The sequence below is a fragment of the Mustela lutreola genome, chromosome 6, assembly GCF_030435805.1.
Source record: "Mustela lutreola isolate mMusLut2 chromosome 6, mMusLut2.pri, whole genome shotgun sequence".
Classification (NCBI taxonomy): domain Eukaryota; kingdom Metazoa; phylum Chordata; class Mammalia; order Carnivora; family Mustelidae; genus Mustela; species Mustela lutreola.
Window position 1 is genome coordinate 13763087 of NC_081295.1, and position 19907 is coordinate 13782993.

General features: G+C 38.0%; 1 protein-coding gene across 11 annotated transcripts; it reads left to right on the forward strand.

Moving 5' to 3' along the window:
• Positions 1-12: 12 nt before the first annotated feature.
• MTRF1L (mitochondrial translation release factor 1 like) lies at positions 13-12931 on the forward strand. 11 transcript variants are annotated; one of them, XM_059176720.1, is made up of 7 exons: positions 14-321; positions 5745-5824; positions 7916-8099; positions 8808-8971; positions 10141-10258; positions 10397-10488; positions 11747-11884. In XM_059176720.1, exons 1-6 carry the CDS (start codon positions 63-65, stop codon positions 10441-10443), a joined length of 852 nt encoding a protein of 283 aa, XP_059032703.1. In that variant the 5' UTR covers positions 14-62; the 3' UTR covers positions 10444-10488; positions 11747-11884. The 11 variants fall into 11 exon arrangements, 9 of the variants coding, with proteins under 9 accessions (XP_059032709.1, XP_059032708.1, XP_059032703.1 ...); XM_059176719.1 differs by having other exon boundaries at positions 11652-11879; XM_059176721.1 differs by having other exon boundaries at positions 10397-10469; positions 11652-11879.
• Positions 12932-19907: the final 6976 nt, after the last annotated feature.

Sequence of the window (19907 nt, forward strand, 5' to 3'; positions counted from 1 at the left end):
GTCGCGAGATTCGCTGTACGGAACTTCCGGCTCTGGTTGGGGGCGGTGTTTGCAGTTTAGCTATGCGGCCCCAGCTCCTGCGGGGTGCTGCTCGGTGTTTGTGGGCCCGCAAGATTGTCAGCCCCGCCCGCCGGCACCTCAACTGCGGTAGCCTGCCGCTGGAGGAGCTGTTCGCCCGCGGCGGGCCCTTGCGGACCTTTCTGGAGCGCCAGGCAGGGTCTGAAGCCCAGTTGCAGGTCAGGGGGTCTGAGCTGCTGGCGACGGCCAAACTGCTGAGCGAGAAGGAGCGGGAGCTGCAGGAGACCGAGCACTTGCTACACGGTGAGGGTCGGGCCCGGGGGAACGGGATTCAAAGCAGATTCTTGACTCTTTATTTGCTTTTCCTACTATGCCGCCGGTCAGGTGTTCACACCTCCTTTAGTTAGAAGTTGTTTACTCAGTTGCAACCCGGTTTGGTTTGGATCAGAGGTCAAGGTATGGTTGTGTGCATTCTCATCCCAATCTTTCGTGTTCGAGCCCTTATGCTCCCTTGGCACAATGCTTTGCCCCCTTCTACAGAATGTCAGTGTATTGATTGCCTGCTCTCTGGTGGATGATCTTAAGCTCACCAAGGACAAGCTGTTATGGGCTTGAGAGCAGTGTTTCTCCAAGAGTGGTAGAGACCACCTGCGACAGAGCCAAGAGAGGTGTATGCTAAAGCCAGACTTTGGACTCAGAATCTGAGACCTAGAAATTGGCGTTTTTAACAAGTTTCCTTAGTGATTTAGTGTGCATTTGAACATGGATGGGTCCTAAACTTCTGCATTTCTACAAGCTCTCATGGACCGCACTTTGGCTAGCATGGCTCTAGAGAGGGTCACAGTGTATTCAGGGAGACAAAGTTAATACTACAGCTGAAAGTGAGAATAGTACCTGAACAGACCCGTAGGGAAAGCAAGGAGAACTTGTTGGGAAGGCCTGGTGCAAACATAAAGATCCCTTCTTAGAGGATATTCAGAATAGTTTAACCTTTACTGATCTTTTACCGTACTCTAGGCTTTGCTTAAATATTTTTAAGTATTAACTCATCCAGTTGACATATCAAACTATGAAGTAGGTACTATTAGCCTCATGCATCAGAAGAGGAACATGAGGCATAAACCTAAAATAACTGCTCAGGCTAAACAGCTTCTAAGGAAAGGAGTTTGGATTGGACTCACTCCAAATCTTGGGCTTTTAATCACTGTACTCTTTGTTAACCAGGGAAAGGGAGAGGTTATGGACAGTGGCAGGTTGAGACATTTTATAAGGGTGGGGGTGTTAATTACTAATGTAAAAAGGTTGATTTTATCCTGTTGGCAGAAGGGAGCCAGAGGAAGCTTTTAGACTGCGGGAGTGAATGACAGAAATGGCTTTCTTGCTTGATTTGTGGTAGTTCCAAGCCAGCCTGAAACAAGATTGCAGATGCCATGGAAAACAAGATTAATGCAATAGTCTAGGTGAGAGTTAAGAAGCATCTAATTTAAGTGATTTAAGAGAAAAAGTAGATGCCCCTCAAATGGCATGGTGGGGGGATTAATTAACCGTATGGGGAAAAAATACTTCTGGGGGAAAATTAAATTGGTTTCATAGGTTAAGCCAAGCTTAAAAATCAAATGGATCTAAGGTTTAAATATATTAAAAATCAAGCTGTAGAGAAGAGAATGTTAGAAAATTGTTACTGGCAAGAATGGGAGAAGATATTTGCAAAGGACATATCAGATAAAGGGCTAGTGTCCAAAATCTATAAAGAGCTTAGCAGATTCAACACCCAAAGAACAAATAATCCAATCAAGAAATGGGCAAAGGACATGAACAGACATTTCTGCAAAGAAGACATCCAGATGGCCAACAGACACATGAAAAAGTGCTCCATATCACTTGGCATCAGGGAAGTACAAATTAAAACCACAATGTGATATCACCTCACACCAGTCAGAATGGCTAAAATTAAGTCAGGAAATGACAGATGCTGGCGAGGATGTGGAGAAAGGGGAACCCTCTTACACTGTTGGTGGGAATGCAAGCTGGTGCAACCACTCTGGAAAACAGCATGGAGGTTCCTCAAAATGTTGAAAATAGAACTACCTATGACCCAGCAATTGCACTACTGGGTATTTACCCTAAAGATACAAACGTAGTGATCTGAAAGGGCACATGCACCCAAATGTTTATAGCAGCAATGTCCACAATAGCCAAACTATGCAAAGAACCTAGATGTCCATCAACAGATGAATGGATCAAGAAGATGTGGTATATATACACAATGGAATACTATGCAGCCATCAAAAGAAATGAAATCTTGCCATTTGCGACGACGTGGATGGAACTAGAGGGTATCATGCTTAGCAAAATAAGTCAATCGGAAAAAGACAACTATCATATGATCTCCCTGATATGAGGAAGTGGAGATGCAACAGGGGGGGTTAAGGGGGTAGGAGAAGAATAAATGAAACAAGATGGGATTGGGAGGGAGACAAACTATAAGTGACTCTTAATCTCACAAAACAAACTGAGGGTTGCTGGGGGGAGGGGGGTTGGGGAAAGGGGGGTGGGGTTATGGACATTGGGGAGGGTATGTGCTTTGGTGAGTGCTGTGAAGTGTGTAAACCTGGTGATTCACATACCTGTACCCCGGGGGAAAAGATAAATGTTTATAAAAAATAAAAAATTAAAAAGAAAAAAAAATTGTTACTGGCAAAACACAACTCACCTTTATATAACAATAGAAAATATCATTCAGCAACTCCTGAGTTTATGTCAGATACCACTAATTACCAAAATAATATGGAACTACTTTTTAGCTCACAGCCTAGTGAAAAAGAGAGATGTTTAAGAAGTAAAAATATAAGTGGGTTTTAATTTAATTTATAAATTGTTTTAATTTCTGCAGTCAACAGCAATGTTATAAAAAGCAAAAGGTGGCATTTAAATATATCTTGAAGAGAACACAGGAGGTTGCCAGACAGTGCAAAAGAAGGAGACTGAAGGCAGAAGTGACTTGCAAGAAGAAGGTACCAAATTGGAAGATTAGGATACAGCAGGATCACGGAGGACGTATGGGTGTCAACAGTGTAATAGAAACTTGAAACCAGAAAGACAGATGATAGCCCTTCCTGACCAAGAAAATGGATTTGTTCTTACAGACTGTGGGGAGTTAGCATATGTTTTTAAGCAGAGAAGTGACATCTTTTTTTAAAGATTAATGTTGGCCTCAGTGTTGAGAACGGATTGGGAATATTCTCCAGGGCCCCAGGTGGCTGACAGGCCAGTAAGGAGGCTGTTAAAACAGTCCGAGGAAGAGGTGGTGGTAGTCAGGGACCTCAACAAGACAGATCTGGCAGCTTATGTCCTGAGAAGAGTGAAGAACAGCCAGAACTCTAAGAAAAATGTTAAGCTTCTGGGTTCAGAACGTGAGTGGTAACTACTAATTAAGATGAGAATATAAAGGTTGGGTAAATTTTAGGAAAAAGATATTTTATGCTGAACGGGCAGCCATATTAAGGAGGACCCTAAGCACATTCAGATAAAGATCATAATATAGGTGAAAAAAAAAAACTGGCATACAAGAAAAACAATCTGAATATTCATGAGAACCTCTGCATACACTCGATAAAGTTCTGAAGCAGATGAGAGTACTCATTTGTAGAGTACTGAATTTGTAGAGATAGAAATAAGATGCTAACAAAGACAGAAATACATAGTATTTGAGGAGCAGGCAGAGGAGGAAGCTATAAAAGATCCAGAAAGAATAGGCAGTTGGGTTATGGACACTGGGGAGGCTGTGTGCTATGATGAGTGCTGTAAAGTGTGTAAACCTGGCGATTCACAGACCTGTACCCCTGGAGCTAATAATACATTATATGTTAATAAAAAAAAAAATTTTAAGAGTAAAAAAAAGAAAGAATAGGAAGATCTTTGGGACCTTGAATAAGATAAATGAAGCCAAAAAAAAAAAAATTAAAATTTCAAGTAAGGGATTGTTGATGCCTGATTTAAAAAGGGCTCACCTTTTCAGCTCACACTGAAATAGGTCTTTAGATTTGGCAATTTTGTAATGGGTGATTTTAATAAAAATGGTGTTATTAATATGATTATGAAATCCAGTGTAAGAACTTGAGAAGTAAATGAGAATTAACAAGAGAAGTAATAAACATGGTATTTAATCTCCAGAAGTTTGGGTAGGAAAAGGGCAGGGGGTGACAACAAGTGGGTAATTGAAAGGTTGAAGAGAAAAAGACCCTTAAACTTGTTGATTAATAATACTGAGAAAGAACTAGAATATTTCCATTGCCTGCGAATAACTATTCAGTTTAAACCCTCTAGAGCCAGTAGCCACATTTGGCTGATGAGCACCTGTAATGTAGTCTGGATTGAGATGTACTATAAGGATAAAATAACAGATTTTAAAGACCTACAAAAAAATAATTTGTAATATTTTTAAAGTACTTGTTGAAATGATAATGTTTTAGGTATATGGGGTTAATAAAGTCATATTAAAATTAAAATTACTTGTAGACTTTAATTCCAATCTCCTTAGCCTTACAGAAGAACTGTATTTCAGAACTGAAAGGGACCTTGGAGTTCAACCAGCCCAGCTCCTTCATTTTTCTCAAGAGAAATTGTGTATGTTGGCCTAAGAGAACTTAGTGCTTGAACTAGGACTAGAATTCATTTTCCCTTTTTCTGCTTCAACACATTTGCCATTTCACCAGATTTCTTCCGTGCTAAATTCTTGCCAGAATTTCTTGCCTCCCCACCACTTCTCATCATGCCTAATTTCACTGTTTGTGTTGTTACCTTTTGTTAATGCTTCTTTCCGTTTTCTGCCCATCCCCAAAATAAACACAGAAACAATCTTTTAGTGTGCTACCATTTTAATATTTAATCACCTAGTGTTTTAGGTTGTTACTCTTTGTGAATTTTTCTCCCTAAAAAATATAAAGAAACTAAAATTATCTAAAACCCTGCCTTGAGAGCACATATTACATATTATTATCTCTAATTCCTAGCATAGTTAGATCTTCATTAATGAACAGACATAGAAACCGATACTCTGGAACAGTCCGACCTTTCACCAAAGTGAGCTCAACAAAGAGAGTTATGTGTAAGAGCTAAAAAAAAATTTCTCTTCTCTCCTTTCTGTAGGTTGCATGTTGTCCTAGGATAGAGGGATGAGAAAGTACATTTTGTAAGGTAAAAGGAAAACTCAAAGATGAAGTAAGCAAGTAAAGCGAGTGGGGCAGGGAGTACTTCATGTAAATATGTGAACATGAGGCAGAATCTGAATGACTGGGTGGATATTTATTTTATATTAATGAAATATTTATTAAAGGGACAATAAATAACTTTCTGTTTTTTAATTCAGTTGTCGTTTAACTGATGTAACTTTCTGTTTCCCTTCTATTAGTGTATAGTCTAAGTTGGAAAACTAAAAGCATATTTGTTAATAGGAATATTTCATAGAGGTAGAATTATAGAATAGTTTAATAGCTTTTTTTTGTAGATTCTTTTTTATTTTACTTACACTTCTGTAATCAGGAAAAATGTTTAAGTTACTAATAAAAATGAATGCATAAAATGCTACTTTTAATTAATGCAGTTTTTAAAAGGACAAGTTGGACATTTATTTTTCCTTCAGCTACAGTAATAATAAAATAACAACCTTGAATTCTGTTGGCAATTTGACATTAAGGAAAACTTAACCTACTGCTTTATTTTTGCAGATGAAAATGAAGACTTAAGGAAACTTGCAGAGAATGAAATATCCTCCTGCCAAAATGAAATAACTCAGTTGAAGCATAAGGTATGGGATCCTGCAAAGAATAAGCATTTGTGCTATTACTTCTAATGAACTTTATTAGAAGTTTATAAAAACAACTCAGGAACCGAGTAGCTTATTAGTATTTAGAATTATAAATTTTTTTAAAGCGGGAAAAAAGCATATTCCGTGTGGTCCTATTTTTATTATACCAAAAGGATTGGAGAGCTGTGGGAAAAAGGTGACTGTTACATCGATAGGATTTTTCAGAAAAGCAATGAAATAAGTAACACTATTATACCCCCCCCCCACCTTTAGGTTTTTTAAGAGAGGTGAGAGTGGGGGTAGATGATGCAAAGAAGAGGTTATGAAGCAGTGCTATATGGTGAGCTCCTCGGCAGCAGGAATATTTCTTTACTGTTTGTCTCTGGCATTATTAGAGTGCCAGACCTAGAGTGGGCCCTTGGGCTTTTAGAACTAAACTATAGTGCTTCAGTCTTACATCTAGGAGAATCTATAGGCATTAGATCAAGAGTAATCATTATATTAAATTAGAACCACTCTTTGCTCATTCTGGAAATGAGCTTAAAGATTTATAGTAGTGGGACCCTGGGTGGCTAAGTCAGTTAAGCGCCTGCCTTCCGCTTGGGTCATGATCCCAGAGTCCTGGGATCAAGTTCCTCACTGGGCTCCCTGCTTAGTGCGAAGTCTGCTTCTCCCTCTCCCTCTGCTGCTCCCCCTGCTTTGTGTTCTCTCTCTCTGACAAATAAAATCCTTAAAAAAAAAAAAAAAAAGATTTACAGTAGTTATCTCTGAGGATATAAGTAAAAGGACATGGCAAGGTGAGGAAGGAGCCCAGAAAAGGGGGAGGTTAATTTAAAGATTCTGTCTTTTATCGAAATAAATATGGACTCATCAAAAGTTAATGTCTTTACTATCCATTCCAGAGACCACTTCTACTATGAAGTGTAAAAGCTTCATGTAACTTGCCTTCTACCCACTTTCTAATTGTTTTGTGAAATAAGACATATGTATTAAAGGTTTCTGTTCATTGACTAGTAATTAACAAACATAAATTCAATCATTTACTCAAGATTTGAATATTCATGTTGTATTGGCATAGGCTAGGGAGATGGAGAAGTAGTAACAACTATAAGTCCAACCAATATGAAGTGTGGTATTTCAAGATTCAGGAAGATCTGGGCCCAAGTTCTAGTTCTTCCACTTTCCAGTTCTATGTTTTTGGTAAACTGTATTATTCAACTAAACTAAGCTTAGTTAAACTTAGTTTTCACATCTTAGGTAGATCTGTTAATGCTATCTTCCCAGGATTGATTTAAGAATTAAAGTATTTAAAATGCTTAGCAGAGTACCTGTTCATATATTAAGGGACCAATAAAATGTTGGTAGCTTTTCTTACTCAATTCACCTAACCTAAGAAGCTTTTATTCTGTATTAGTACTTACTGAAGTCTGAAAGACATCCTAGCGGCAGGAGGAATGATCAGGGCAGGAGCATTTGAGTTCTCATGTCTGCTCTGCCAACACTTTTCCCTTTAGCAAGTCATTTAGTCTCTGTTAACCTCACTTTCCTTTACATTGAAAATAAGGGAAGTGGGCCAGATCATACATCATTTCTTACGGCCTTTTCAGTCCCAGTATTACAAATTTCTCTTCCAAATTAAAGAAGCTTAAAAAGATACAATTTCAAGTTTTATTTTTTCTTTTCTGCTGTACTAGTCTATAGATTTCAAAAAGATAAGAGTCAGAAACTTCTTTGCATTCTACACACAATATAGTGCCCTATCACAACAAACTCTTACTTATTAACTGAATAGAAGACTGACATAAATTATACATGCACACCAAAAAGAAACAAAACAAAGCAGTGCTGCAAGTTTCAGCTGGATTTTACAGCATTTGTAATATAGCTGTTACACTAATATTTTATAGAAGCTATACATTACTATATGGTTTTCATGTGCAAGATAGTTGAAAATCAATCAGCAGTACTCTTTGCTTAGAGAAACTTTAAGTAAATTGAATATTTAGCATCCTGCATCTAATGATTTAGTTTTATTTTTTAAGTTTTAAATAATTACTAATTATAGGAGGGGTGATATTTTTGTATTTACAGATTATTTTACTTTTGGTTCCCTCAGAAGAAACAGATGAAAGTGATTTGATCCTGGAGGTAACTGCAGGAGTTGGGGGTCAGGAGGCAATGTTGTTTACTTCAGAGATGTTTGATATGTATCAGCAATACGCTGCATTTAAAAGGTGGCATTTTGAAATCCTGGAATATTTTCCAAGTGAAATAGGTCAGTAAACTGTTTAATTCATTTTGGGAATAGTACAGATTTAGTTTATCTACATGTGTCCTAGGATAAGTGTTGGAAAGACCATGACTAAGCTTTAGAATTTTTTGATAAGGAAGCTTACCTGATTTTATGCTCTTCATTTACTTAATAATTTTGAATGCAAATATGCCAATTTTGAAGTGGCCTATAAAATGTTAATCATTCACTCTTCACCATTGAATGATTAGTGGTCTTTTAAAAGTGGTCTTTTAGGGCGCCTGGGTGGCTCAGTGGTTTAAGCCGCTGCCTTCGGCTCAGGTCATGATCTCAGGGTCCTGGGATCGAGTCCCGCATCGGGCTCTCTGCTCAGCAGGGAGCCTGCTTCCCTCTCTCTCTGCCTGCCTCTCAGCCTACTTGTGATTTCTCTCTGTCAAATAAATAAAATCTTTAAAAAAAAAAAAAAAAAAAAAAAAAGTGGTCTTTTAGGTGTGTCGTTGAATCAGTTCATTAATACCATAAATGCTTTATGTTTAGTGGTTATTAGCAGTCAAGGTATTAAGTGTTAAAACACTGAGTTTCATGGGCTTGCTAAAGTTTTTCAATATGCTTTACATTCTGTATGCTTATATGGTTTTATAGCTCTTTTAAATACATTCAAGATGGTGGAAGTGATGGCCAACTGCTTATAAATAGCAAGAATAATAATTCTGTTTTCCCAATATTTTCAAGGTGGCCTTAGACATGCATCTGCCAGCATCGGGGGTTTAGAAGCCTATAAGCACATGAAATTTGAAGGAGGTGTGCACAGAGTACAGAGAGTGCCGAAGACAGAGAAGCAAGGCCGCATCCATACTAGCACCATGACTGTAGCAATCTTACCCCAACCGACCGAGGTAAGGCATCACAATCTCCCCTTGGAATCCTGGGCCCAGCACAGTGCTTTGCCCCCAGAGTTATAACTCACTTTACTGAAGTGATATTCAGTACTAAATTCCTTTTCTTATCATTTGGCCTTCATCACATATTTTTTGGGGGAAAATCTCTTACCTCAATCCAAAAAGTATAATTTCACAATAGATGGTAACAATTAAAGATGTATAAAGGAAGGATGTAATCTTGTACTATTTATTAATTTTTCTCCACCACTAAGCTTAAAGGAGCTATTCTGCGAATATTTTTATTTATTTATTTATTTTTTATTTATTTGACAGACAGAGAGGCAGGCAGAGAGAGGAAGGGAAGCAGGCTCCCCGCTGAGCAGAGAGCCCGACGTGGGGCTCGATCCCAGGACCCTGGGATCATGACCCGAGCCGAAGGCAGGGGCTTTAACCCACTGAGCCAACCAGGCGCCCCCTGAGATCATCTTTATAGGAGAAACATTATTAAATAATTAAATTAGGGCATAATTAAAATAGGGCTTAATGCTGATTACTTTCATAACAATTTTTGCTTTATCTGATTTTTCCAGAGTAGCAAGAATCCTGTTTTAACAAGGGTTAACTATTGAACAGAATTGCTGCTTCATAACCCAGTCACACTAAAATGTAAATCTCTTGTTACAGTGTTCATACAGGGCTTTTGTCCTGTGCCAGTTTTCGTGTGCCTCTCCTCTGCCTCGAAATATGTTTAAGCCCTTCTTTACTTAAAATTAAACAAAGTAAGCCTTCTCATAGTTCTTAAGCTAGCATTTTTTATGTTGTTTTTTAAACTCAGAAAGAATCCAAAAAAGCTCACATTATTAGTTCCTATGTTCCCATTTCGAATATTAACATATAACTAAGTTCTTCCGTTCATGTGGTAAGAAGAGGGTAATTTACAGAGAAGTCTAGTTTTTGAGGATTTGGAGGGTTTTTGTTTTGTATTATATTTTGATCCACCACTCTTAGGTGTTTTAAAAATGGTATCCTTCCAACTACTTTATATTCTTAAAATTAAACTTTCTTAATCTTCTATCAATTCTGTATGTGACATGTATTTATTTATAAATGGATAGAGTTCTTGCCTTTGAACAATTCATATACATGTGATATTTTTAAATCCTAATATTTCCTCTTGTGTGTAGATTAATCTGGTAATTAACCCAAAAGATTTGCGAATTGATACTAAGCGAGCCAGTGGAGCTGGAGGACAGCATGTAAATACTACAGACAGTGCTGTCCGGATAGTTCATCTTCCAACAGGTACGCACTTATCCCTGCAACATAAAACTTGGAAGAAAGAAATCAGATTCTGAATAACTTGACTAATTTTCCACTGTAATAGATCCTTAATTACCAGAATATATACTACTAAGGATTATTATTAAATACTTTATTTAGAATCCTTAGATGCAACTCTGCAAAGCCAGGAAGATGGAAGGATCTAAGCCCAACTGGTGACCATGAAGAAAAGGTGTGGATAGTCCTTCCAGGTAGCTTCTTGAAGCGTACACTTTATAAATATTGGAAAAAAAAAAAAATCCAGGGCACCTGGCTGGCTCAGTCAGGTAGAGCAATTGAGTTTTGATCTTAGGGTCATGAGTTCAATACCCAGGCTGGTGTGGAGCCTACTTAAAATAATAAAAATAAATAAAAGGAAATCCTCAGAATGAAGTCATTGTCATGGGTGGTTCTTTGTCAGAAAATGCTCTACATCACTAGTTCTTGGACTCCTTTGAGAAAATGAAAACTTGAACTCGCTACCCAGAAACATGCTCACCTGCAAATTACTACACTTAACTCCAGACCTACTTCTCCATTGAAGTCCACTCACAAACTTCCAGCAGTTCTGACTGTAGATAGGCAATGGAGCTATATCTAAATGTTTCTTTTTTTAAAAGATTTTATTTATTTATTTGACAGACAGACATCACAAGTAGGCAGAGAGAGAGGAATGGAAGCAGGCTCCGTGCTGAGCAGAGAGCCCGATGTGGGGCTCCATCCCAGGACCCCGGGATCATGACCTGAGCCAAAGGCAGACAGAGGCTTTAACCCACTGAGCCACCCAGGCGCCCCTATCTAAGTGTTTCTTAAGTCTTAAGTCTACTATCAGGAAGAACCAAATGTGCTTGACAGTCATTACTGCAGTGATTTACATGTGATAAAGCACATGGATAGCAAACCTCAGTTACCTAGAAAGAATACAAGAATCTATTGCAGTGACCAGTCTCAAATAGGCATAATTCTCATGGATCAGCAGTGGTTATAGGACTGGACTGATAGGTTTTTGACTTTTATGTTTATGAGGAACTCCTCAAGTTATACTTTAAGATGATGTCTATGTAATACATAGTATGTAAACAGGAATAGGAAAAAAAGTGGATGAAAATCCTCATAAAAATATGAATAGTGACTATCTTCAGTAGGATTAACTTATTTTTGTTATTACTTTAAAAAAATTATGGTGACTAGCTAAGGATATAGGAAAATAATCCATATTAAATGATAAGTGCTTATTGTTTCATATGTCTGCTTTCAATGAATATATTTTAAAGTGTAGCTTAAGCTTAAATTTTCAGTTTTCTGAGAACTCTATAAAAGTTATTTGTTAATAGTCTTCTTTTTTATTAGAGTTCTGTTTTTTCTCCTCATAAAGGAAGAAGAAAAAGAAAGAAAAAGAGTATTCCTTGATAATAAATGAAGAAGATTTTCCTACTAAAACTCTTTAATAATTCTCATAACACTATTCAGGTGTTGTTTCTGAATGCCAACAAGAGAGATCTCAACTGAAAAACAGAGAGATGGCTATGAAAAAGCTACGTGCAAAACTGTACAGCATGTATCTAGAAGAAGAAACAAGGAAAAGATACAGTGCTAGAAAGATTCAGGTAAAACTGGATTTAGAAGATGCTCTGAAAGATAAAAATATTTTTAGATAACCCAGTTTTTATATATGTTAAAACTGTTTCAATGTATTTCTTAAAATAAGGAAATAATTCAAGTAGCTCAACCTAGGGGGTTTTATTTGTTTTATAGTAATTGTAATCTCTGCCCTAGTTTCTATATTCAAGGGCTTGTTTTTTCAGATTTTCAGTCAAAGTTACTAAAAGTATATGGAATCCCCATTTTTTAATACTTTGAAAATTATGGAAGAAAGTTGGAAAGCAAACTGAACTTTCTTCCTGTTTGGTATTTAATTCTATAATTACAGAGCCCTTTATTAATTTCCTCCTAAGGGAATTTACTGCTGTCTCATCACTAAAAATGATCAGATTAATTCACAGAAGTTTCATATATATATATAAGAGAGAGAGAGAGAGCACTGAAATGGCAGAGAGAAGATCAAATGCTATAAATCTGTTGGCCTTTAAAGCCAGTTATTTAGTTTTTCTATTATGTTCCTGTGTTATTTGAGGATTCAAAATGTTTAAAACTTGGTTCTTACATTGTGTTTTAAATTATAAATCAAGAGCTTAATCTCCAGATAAGTTAAATTTATCAGTTTAGTTGCCTGAATCTAACTATCTCATATCTTTTTATATAGGTTGGAACTAAAGGAAGGTCAGAGAAAATAAGAACATATAATTTTCCACAGAACCGGGTCACAGATCACAGAATAAATAAGTCACTTCATGATCTTGAAACTTTTATGCAAGGGGGGTATCTACTGAATGAACTTGTACAGTCTTTGAAGGACTATGCTGATTATGAATCTTTAGTAGAAATTATTTCCAAAAAAGCCTGACTTATTAAAGACTTTTATAGCTTATGAAAATTCATAGCAAATTACATTGTGTGTTAAGTACTCACTAGTATTCTCTTAAAAAACACATGAGTTAACTCAGATACACATGCAGAAGTAATGTGTGTATTTTTAAGACAGATAATTTATATAAATCTTCTCTTAGTGTATTAGTAAAAAATATACAATACAAACATGACTCTGGTTATATATTTTGGACTTTTCCTATGAGAAGTAAACAAACAAAAACAGTACTTTATTTTATGTAAAACATTTAATAAGTGATCACAAATTTAATGAAAAACTTCAAACATAAAATAATATGGTAATAAATACTGTACTAGTCTAAGTCCGATTAAGAGGCAGAAACCATACCATGAATTTGAACAGGGAGAATTTTGATAACAAAGACTTTTTAACTCGTTAAAGAATAAGCTATTAGGAGATAAGAGCAACTCTTATACTAGGAATGAGAAAGAGAACCCAAGGGAAGAACACCTTTCGAAGGGGCTCCCCAAAGGTAGAGTCAGACCTACTCGAGAGACCATGGCTCTAGCCCACTTAACAGCACAGTTCCCTGGGCCAGAGCTGGTCTGCAGGTGGAAATGGATCAGGCCTTGCAGACAAAACCTCAAACTCTCTGGAATGGTAAGCAAGCAGCCTCCCACCAGGGTGTCCGCAAAACTTGTTGGGAGGGTTAAGCATCCGTTTGTATCTTAATTAGTCAGGATCCTTGAGAGAAACCGAACCAATAGGATACATGAGACTTACTAGGAGGAATTGGCAGATAGAACTTGTGAAGGCTGACAAGTTCAAAATCTGCAATGTGAGCAAGCAGGCTGGAGAGAACCAGGGGAACTCATGCTGCAGTTCCAGTCTCAAAGCAACCTGCTCGGAGAACTCTCTCACTCAGGGGAGGCTAGTCTTTTTTCAGGCCTTCAGCTGTTTGGATGAAGCCATCGACATTACGAAGGGCATTCATTCTGCTTTACTCAGAGGTCATAGATTTAAATGTTAATTTCATCCAGAAGCACCTTACAGAAACATCCAAAGTAATGTGGACTAAGTATCTTGGCGCCCTGTTGACACATGGTCCAAGAGCACCCCGGGCAGCTGTGCCCCCACATCAGAAACCAGAAGAGAAAGCCCTTCCTCCTGCATGTCCTACCACCCCTTACTGACAAAGGACACAGGTCCAGCTGCAGCATCACAGAGTAGGGCAATGATAGGTAATTTGTTGCCAAGGGCCAACAACTGGGTAACTGGCACAAACACCCATATGTGTTCCCTAATTTCAATAATGCTTCTGTATTTTCTTGGTGTTAGAAGTTACAAATATCATTAAAATATTTCCACTTGCATTGTTAAAAATAAGGATATTCTCCTTAACCATTTACTATCACACTAACAAAATTCACAGTTATTCCCTAATATCTTCAAGTACCCAATTGAAATGCCCTCAGTTCTTCCCAGATACCTTAACTGACTTCAGACCAGGATCCCACTAAGGATCACACATGAACTCTGGTGGTTACATTGCAGTCTAGAACAGCCCTTCCAACTGCCACCCCTTTTTTTCATGACATTGCACTGATGGTCATGTCAGATTAGGCTACTATGGTGTCATTTAACTTGGTCCTCAAGCACAGTATTACCTACAAACTGGAAGTTAGAGCTTAAGACTCCGCTCCACACTCCCTTTCCTCATTGAAATGTACACTAAAGTCGGCTTTGAAGGCACTGATGTGCTGAGACAAAAAAGATTCTCTAAAATACGTTGACAGATGAGACAAATGACTTCACCTTTGTGAAAGGAGAATTATTGTTTAAAGTGAGCTTAAAGCTGAATCGGCATGATCTTTATCAGCACTTTTTCTTCGGAAGATTTACAAGAAGTTCAGTGGCTCTTACTTGCCATGGGATTCCTGGTATGATTAGCTCCTCTGTGACAAGTCAGACCCCAGAGAAGTAAGGCCTAAAGCGGAAGGAAGCCTGTGACTGTCTGACCGAGGCAGCACAGCTATAAAGGACCTCTTGGTATTGACGGGAACACTGAGTACTGTACTTGATCTATCAGAAGGAGACACCCCATTATCCTCCCAGGGTAAGAACTACTACAGACACAACAATGGGAGACACCCCATTGTTCTCCCAGGGGAAGAACTACTACAGACACAACAATGGGAGACACCCCATTGTTCTCCCAGGGGAAGAACTACTACAGACACAACAATGGGAGACACCCCATTGTTCTCCCAGGGTGAAAATTACTACTACAAGGAAGAGTCGTAAATTCAACTGGTTTACCTAGTGAAGAGAAGGGGACAGCGAAGGAAGAAAGAAAACTGTAGGAAAAGTCCGTTATTCCATAAAGGAGAGAGAGAAGGCGGAAATACTGACTCACGCTTTTGAAAATGTGAGATACACAAAGGACTACGATTACAAGAAGAGCTCTACCTGGTAGATAAGTGTTAAACTTAGAGTAGTTACAAGTAGGATGCCCAAAGGGGAAAAAATGATTTAATTATTAAGGCTATATGACTGAAGTGTTAAAGAATTACAAGAAATTCAGTTAACTTCCCCAATTGCATGCCTTTTTCTATTTGTTGGAATCTACAGTAGAATGAATCTTTGTAAGCATATATATATATATATATATATATACTACATAAATTTAAAACTTTTATTGTGGGCTAATGGGTTTCTTTTCATAAGTCAACCTGTATTAATTACCAAATTTTCTTTAGAGCCTTAACTTGTGCTAACTTTCAGAGTAATTTTCTCTTGCTAGTTTATTCTTGGGATTTTAAAGCTGGCCAAATATTATCAAATACATCAGAGAATTTTATTTTGAGAAAAATCCCTCTCCCTTGTAACATTCTGCTTATGAAAGGCACTCTATCTTCACCGGAACATTTGATGAAAATGGTTTTCGGTGACCTACACAACTTAAAAATACAGCAAGTCCCGTTCATTAGACCATATTCTGTTCTGCAAAAGGTCCATGCAACCCTGTGTCTCCTAGTTTGTTTCTTTTGGTTTCCTTTTTAAATGAAAAGGGCTTATCTACATGTTACTAAATATTACAATATATTATTACCGAACTTCGCTTGACCTAATAGTTAATAATTAGAAAAGATGGCTTGAGATTATGAAGGGTCTCAAATGTTAGACTTCATTTGTAAATAAGCTATTAAAAGTCTAGTTATTTCCCCTCTTACCTCTCTCCACTCCCTCATTCCCAGCCCCATGGGAAGGTATGAGAGCTGAACTAATGAAGTCAGAAAAGACCTTTTCATCAATTTTTAAACTTCCCATCCGTCAGAACATCACAGCTGGTTAGAAATCATCACAGTACCTACATAATTCTAACAATGTAAGTTAAAGATACGTAGGTGTTTTATGAACACATGCAGAGTAATTGGCAGATTCTGGTCTGTGAACTGACATTGGCTTCCACTTTACTCACTAATCTAAATTAGTTATTCCTAGATTAACAATGTAACTTTTGGAACCTAGGGAAAGATAAAAGTAGAGCAACACAGTTTTGGCATGTAGCCTATTGGAGCAAGAAGTCTAACGTTTTAAGGGCCATGGAATTTGCAGCTGTCTGCACAAACAATACATCTATATGGTTATCTTCATTAGCAGCCATGCCTTGTTGCTCCTATCTGCCTTTGCTTATGCTGCCCTCTCTGCCTAGAACAGACACTTGGCTTACCTCAGCCGACTTCAAGTTCCAACCTAAAGGGCACTTTAATCCCTCGGCAGAATTAACTGCCCTTCTTTGGTAATCCACAGTACTTTACCATACCAGATGACAACATTACAGCAAGGTAATAACCTCAGTTTACCCCCGTCTCAGGACTGTGTCTAATAAGGAAATGGGAAAGAGTGGGTCAGGGAATAGAATCAGCATGTATTCCCAGACTTCTCACATTGTCTCATTAATGGACAAAAAGTCGTTTTCTTCATTCTTGTTTCCTCAGGACCCAACATTATGCTATAATAGGCACTAAACAGATGTCTAAAAGGCAATTATATCTAAAGTATTTGTCTACAAAGCTGATGTTCAGAAAAAACAGAACTTAATTTGCAAGTGGCCTACAATAGCAGTTAATCAAAACTCATTCAGTTGGAATAGCAATTCTGAAGAAGCGTAAACAAAACAATCACTATACTTAAAATTTAACTTGTCATATTCCTCTAAAACCCATTTCTCACTGTGTGATCTCCGTTTCTTTAATGGCACTACCAATCTCCCTCTCTCTCAAATTTAAAATGTCCTCTTAAAAAAAAAAAAAAAGTTCTCTTTTCCACACATGCAGTTTATTGCTAAATCCTACTCTCTTAAACATTCTAATAATCCTCACTGATTCTATTATTACTACTCATCTAGAATTATTTCTCTCCAGGACTACTTTTATGGCTCCCTGACCTCTCCAGGTATCTTCTCTATATGCTAATACAGGTTACACACATGTAACTGCCAGATTCATTTTCCTAAAGATTTTTTGTCAGCCTTTCACTCGACAACTTAATAGGTTCCCACGTTCCAAATAAAATTCCAACTTGTAAGTGTGCATACAAAACACATCTATATCCATATCCAGCATCATTCTGTATCAGCCCATTTTACTCACTACCCCCTGTAAGATCAAATTCATTTTTTCTGATAACTGCACTTACCTTTAAACTTGCCCCTGTAAATTCCTTACACCATGCAATCCTCCTCCCCAGTCCCTCAAAAGCCATCTTCAACAGCAGGGATTCTCATCTACAGGTTTGCCCCTAGAGGCATCTGGCAAAGTCTGGGAGGGACATATCAATGTTTCCAGACAGTAGGAGTTAAACTCCTTACAATGCTGTTAACAATGCTGTTAAACTCCTTACAATGCATGGGACTGCCCCGCCCCTGACAACAAAACGTTATCTGACCCAAAATGTCAACAGTGCTGAAATTAAGAAACCCTGTCCAAAAGATTACCTACGCCCTTATCCTGGCATATAAAAGTAACTCCTCTGATCTCTAAAAATTCCCTATGTAACGTGATGTATTTGACTTTTCCAATGTTGTGTTATTGCTATCCCCCTTAGCTGCTTCCTTCTAAGCTCATGATGCTTTTATTCAAAGATTATTTATTGAGCATCTGCTATGTCTATCAGACAGCAGTCCCAGATAGTAAACACAAGGGCAGGTACCATCTCCCAATAATTTCCAAATACTCCACGATGTCTTGCATGCTGCAGGTCTGCAATAAGAATTTGCTAAAAGAGAGCATCTCTTACTGTGCTTCATTTTGCACCTAAAAATGCAAAAATTCTGATATTGATGTGCAGGAAGAAAGAGATACATAACATCTGTTGACATCTAGTAAAATTCAAAATAGGCCCAAGTTTCTCACTAAAAATGAAATTAAGAGAAGGTCATCACTCCACTGAACAAGTTGCCAATTAAAAATATTTCATAATAGGGGCACCTGGGTGGCTCAGTGGGTTAAAGCCTTTGCCTTCGGCTCAGGTAATGATCCCAGGGGTTGTGGGATCAAGCCCCACATTGGGCTCTCTGCCCAGCAGAGTCCGCTTCCTTTCCTCTCTCTCTGTCTGCCTCTCTGCCTACTTGTGATCTCTGTCCGTCAAATAAATAAATAATATCTTAAAAATAAAAAGAGTCCTTTAAAAAAAATTCATAATAATTAAATTTGAGTAAATTGATTAATTAAATTTTTGATTGATTAAAGCTCTAACAGCTAAAATAAACATTACCCTGAAATACCCTGAAAAAGACCTTCATAAACTATTCTAGTATGCAATAAACTATGCTTAACTATGTGTATTAACTTCTATTGCTACAATAATCTTAATTTTTCCAATAATGTATCTTAGCCTTTTCCTGAAAAAAATAAATAACTGCCAGAGAATAGCTTTTAAGCAGCAGTTAAGAGCCAATATAGTGCAGGTGCTCAATTAAATGAAAACTGTTCTTCCCCTCAAATTTCATACATTTGCCTACATTTGAAAAGAAAAGAGGAGTAATGATCTCCAAGGTCAAATGGGGAAGTAATGTGAAAATGTACTATAAACAGTCAGGCTTCCAGCAAATACTATCATTCCTCAGTATAACACAGAGGAAAGTACGCGGACTTATGAAGCAGAATGGGACTGGAATTTCTGCTTAGTAACTGTGTAGTCCTGCAAGCATCAAACTACACTTTTACAATCAAAAATGAAAATAATGCCAAGGTTAGTGTGAGACTTAAAGGCTAACATTTGCAAAATACCTAGAAGACAAAAAGCTACTGTAGTTTTAACATTCATTCAACAAATCACTCCCTGGCTGAAATCCCTCCAATTACCACAGCAAGCAGAAGAAACTCAAAACTCCATGTAAACTTACAAAATCCTACAGGATCTGGCTTCTCTCTCTCTGACCTAACCTCCCAATCTTACACTTGCTCAATGCACTCTAGACATCCTTAGAGCTCTGGAACAAACCCTCCCAATAGTCAGATCTTAATTCAAAGCTCTTGACCAATGGAAGTCATTCCTCTATGCCCCTACTGCCCACCCTCTACCCCATTATTTTTCTATTGCTCTTTTCTGCACTGAATTGGTAACTGTCCTATATCTCTTCCCATAATATGTAAATCTGAAGGGTAAGACTTGTCTTTTCAACTCTCCACCTCCCAAGACCCAGCTCCAAGGCCAAGCTAAGACAAGCGAACGGGACGCTATCACTCAGGTGCAAAACTTAACGGGATGCCCAAATTTCAGTAATCCAGAAAAACACTAATTTAAGGCAACATCCTAAAAGATGGAAAAGTAATGCTATACACCATGATGGACTCATTATCACAATTCTGCACCAAGCGGATCCACCCAGCACCTGGCAGAACTCACACCCTCTCAGCCCTGCCCCACCACACTTGCCGCCAATTTAACGGGACGCTTAGAGGTAAATCCAGTATTCAATCTCCCTCAGGCTGCAGAAAAGCAAGAGGGAGAGCCGCCAAAGACCGGGATTCGGAGTCTGGGGAGCTTAAACCCCGTGGTTTCCCTGGGGTGTAAGCTGAGCGCATGGGATGCACGGTCACCACTTAGTGCACACTCTGCAGAAGTTCAACATGACTAGTAACACGGTGCCAGTCGTCCTCGAAGACCTAAGAAATA

Bases quoted from the DNA above. Each gene is read 5' to 3' on its own strand.
- MTRF1L (XM_059176718.1), top strand. From the start codon at position 63: ATGCGGCCCCAGCTCCTGCGGGGTGCTGCTCGGTGTTTGTGGGCCCGC. The intron at 322-5,744 runs GTGAGGGTCGGG...TTATTTTTGCAG, and splicing joins GACCGAGCACTTGCTACACG to ATGAAAATGAAGACTTAAGG. The intron at 8,972-10,140 runs GTAAGGCATCAC...TCTTGTGTGTAG, and splicing joins TCTTACCCCAACCGACCGAG to ATTAATCTGGTAATTAACCC.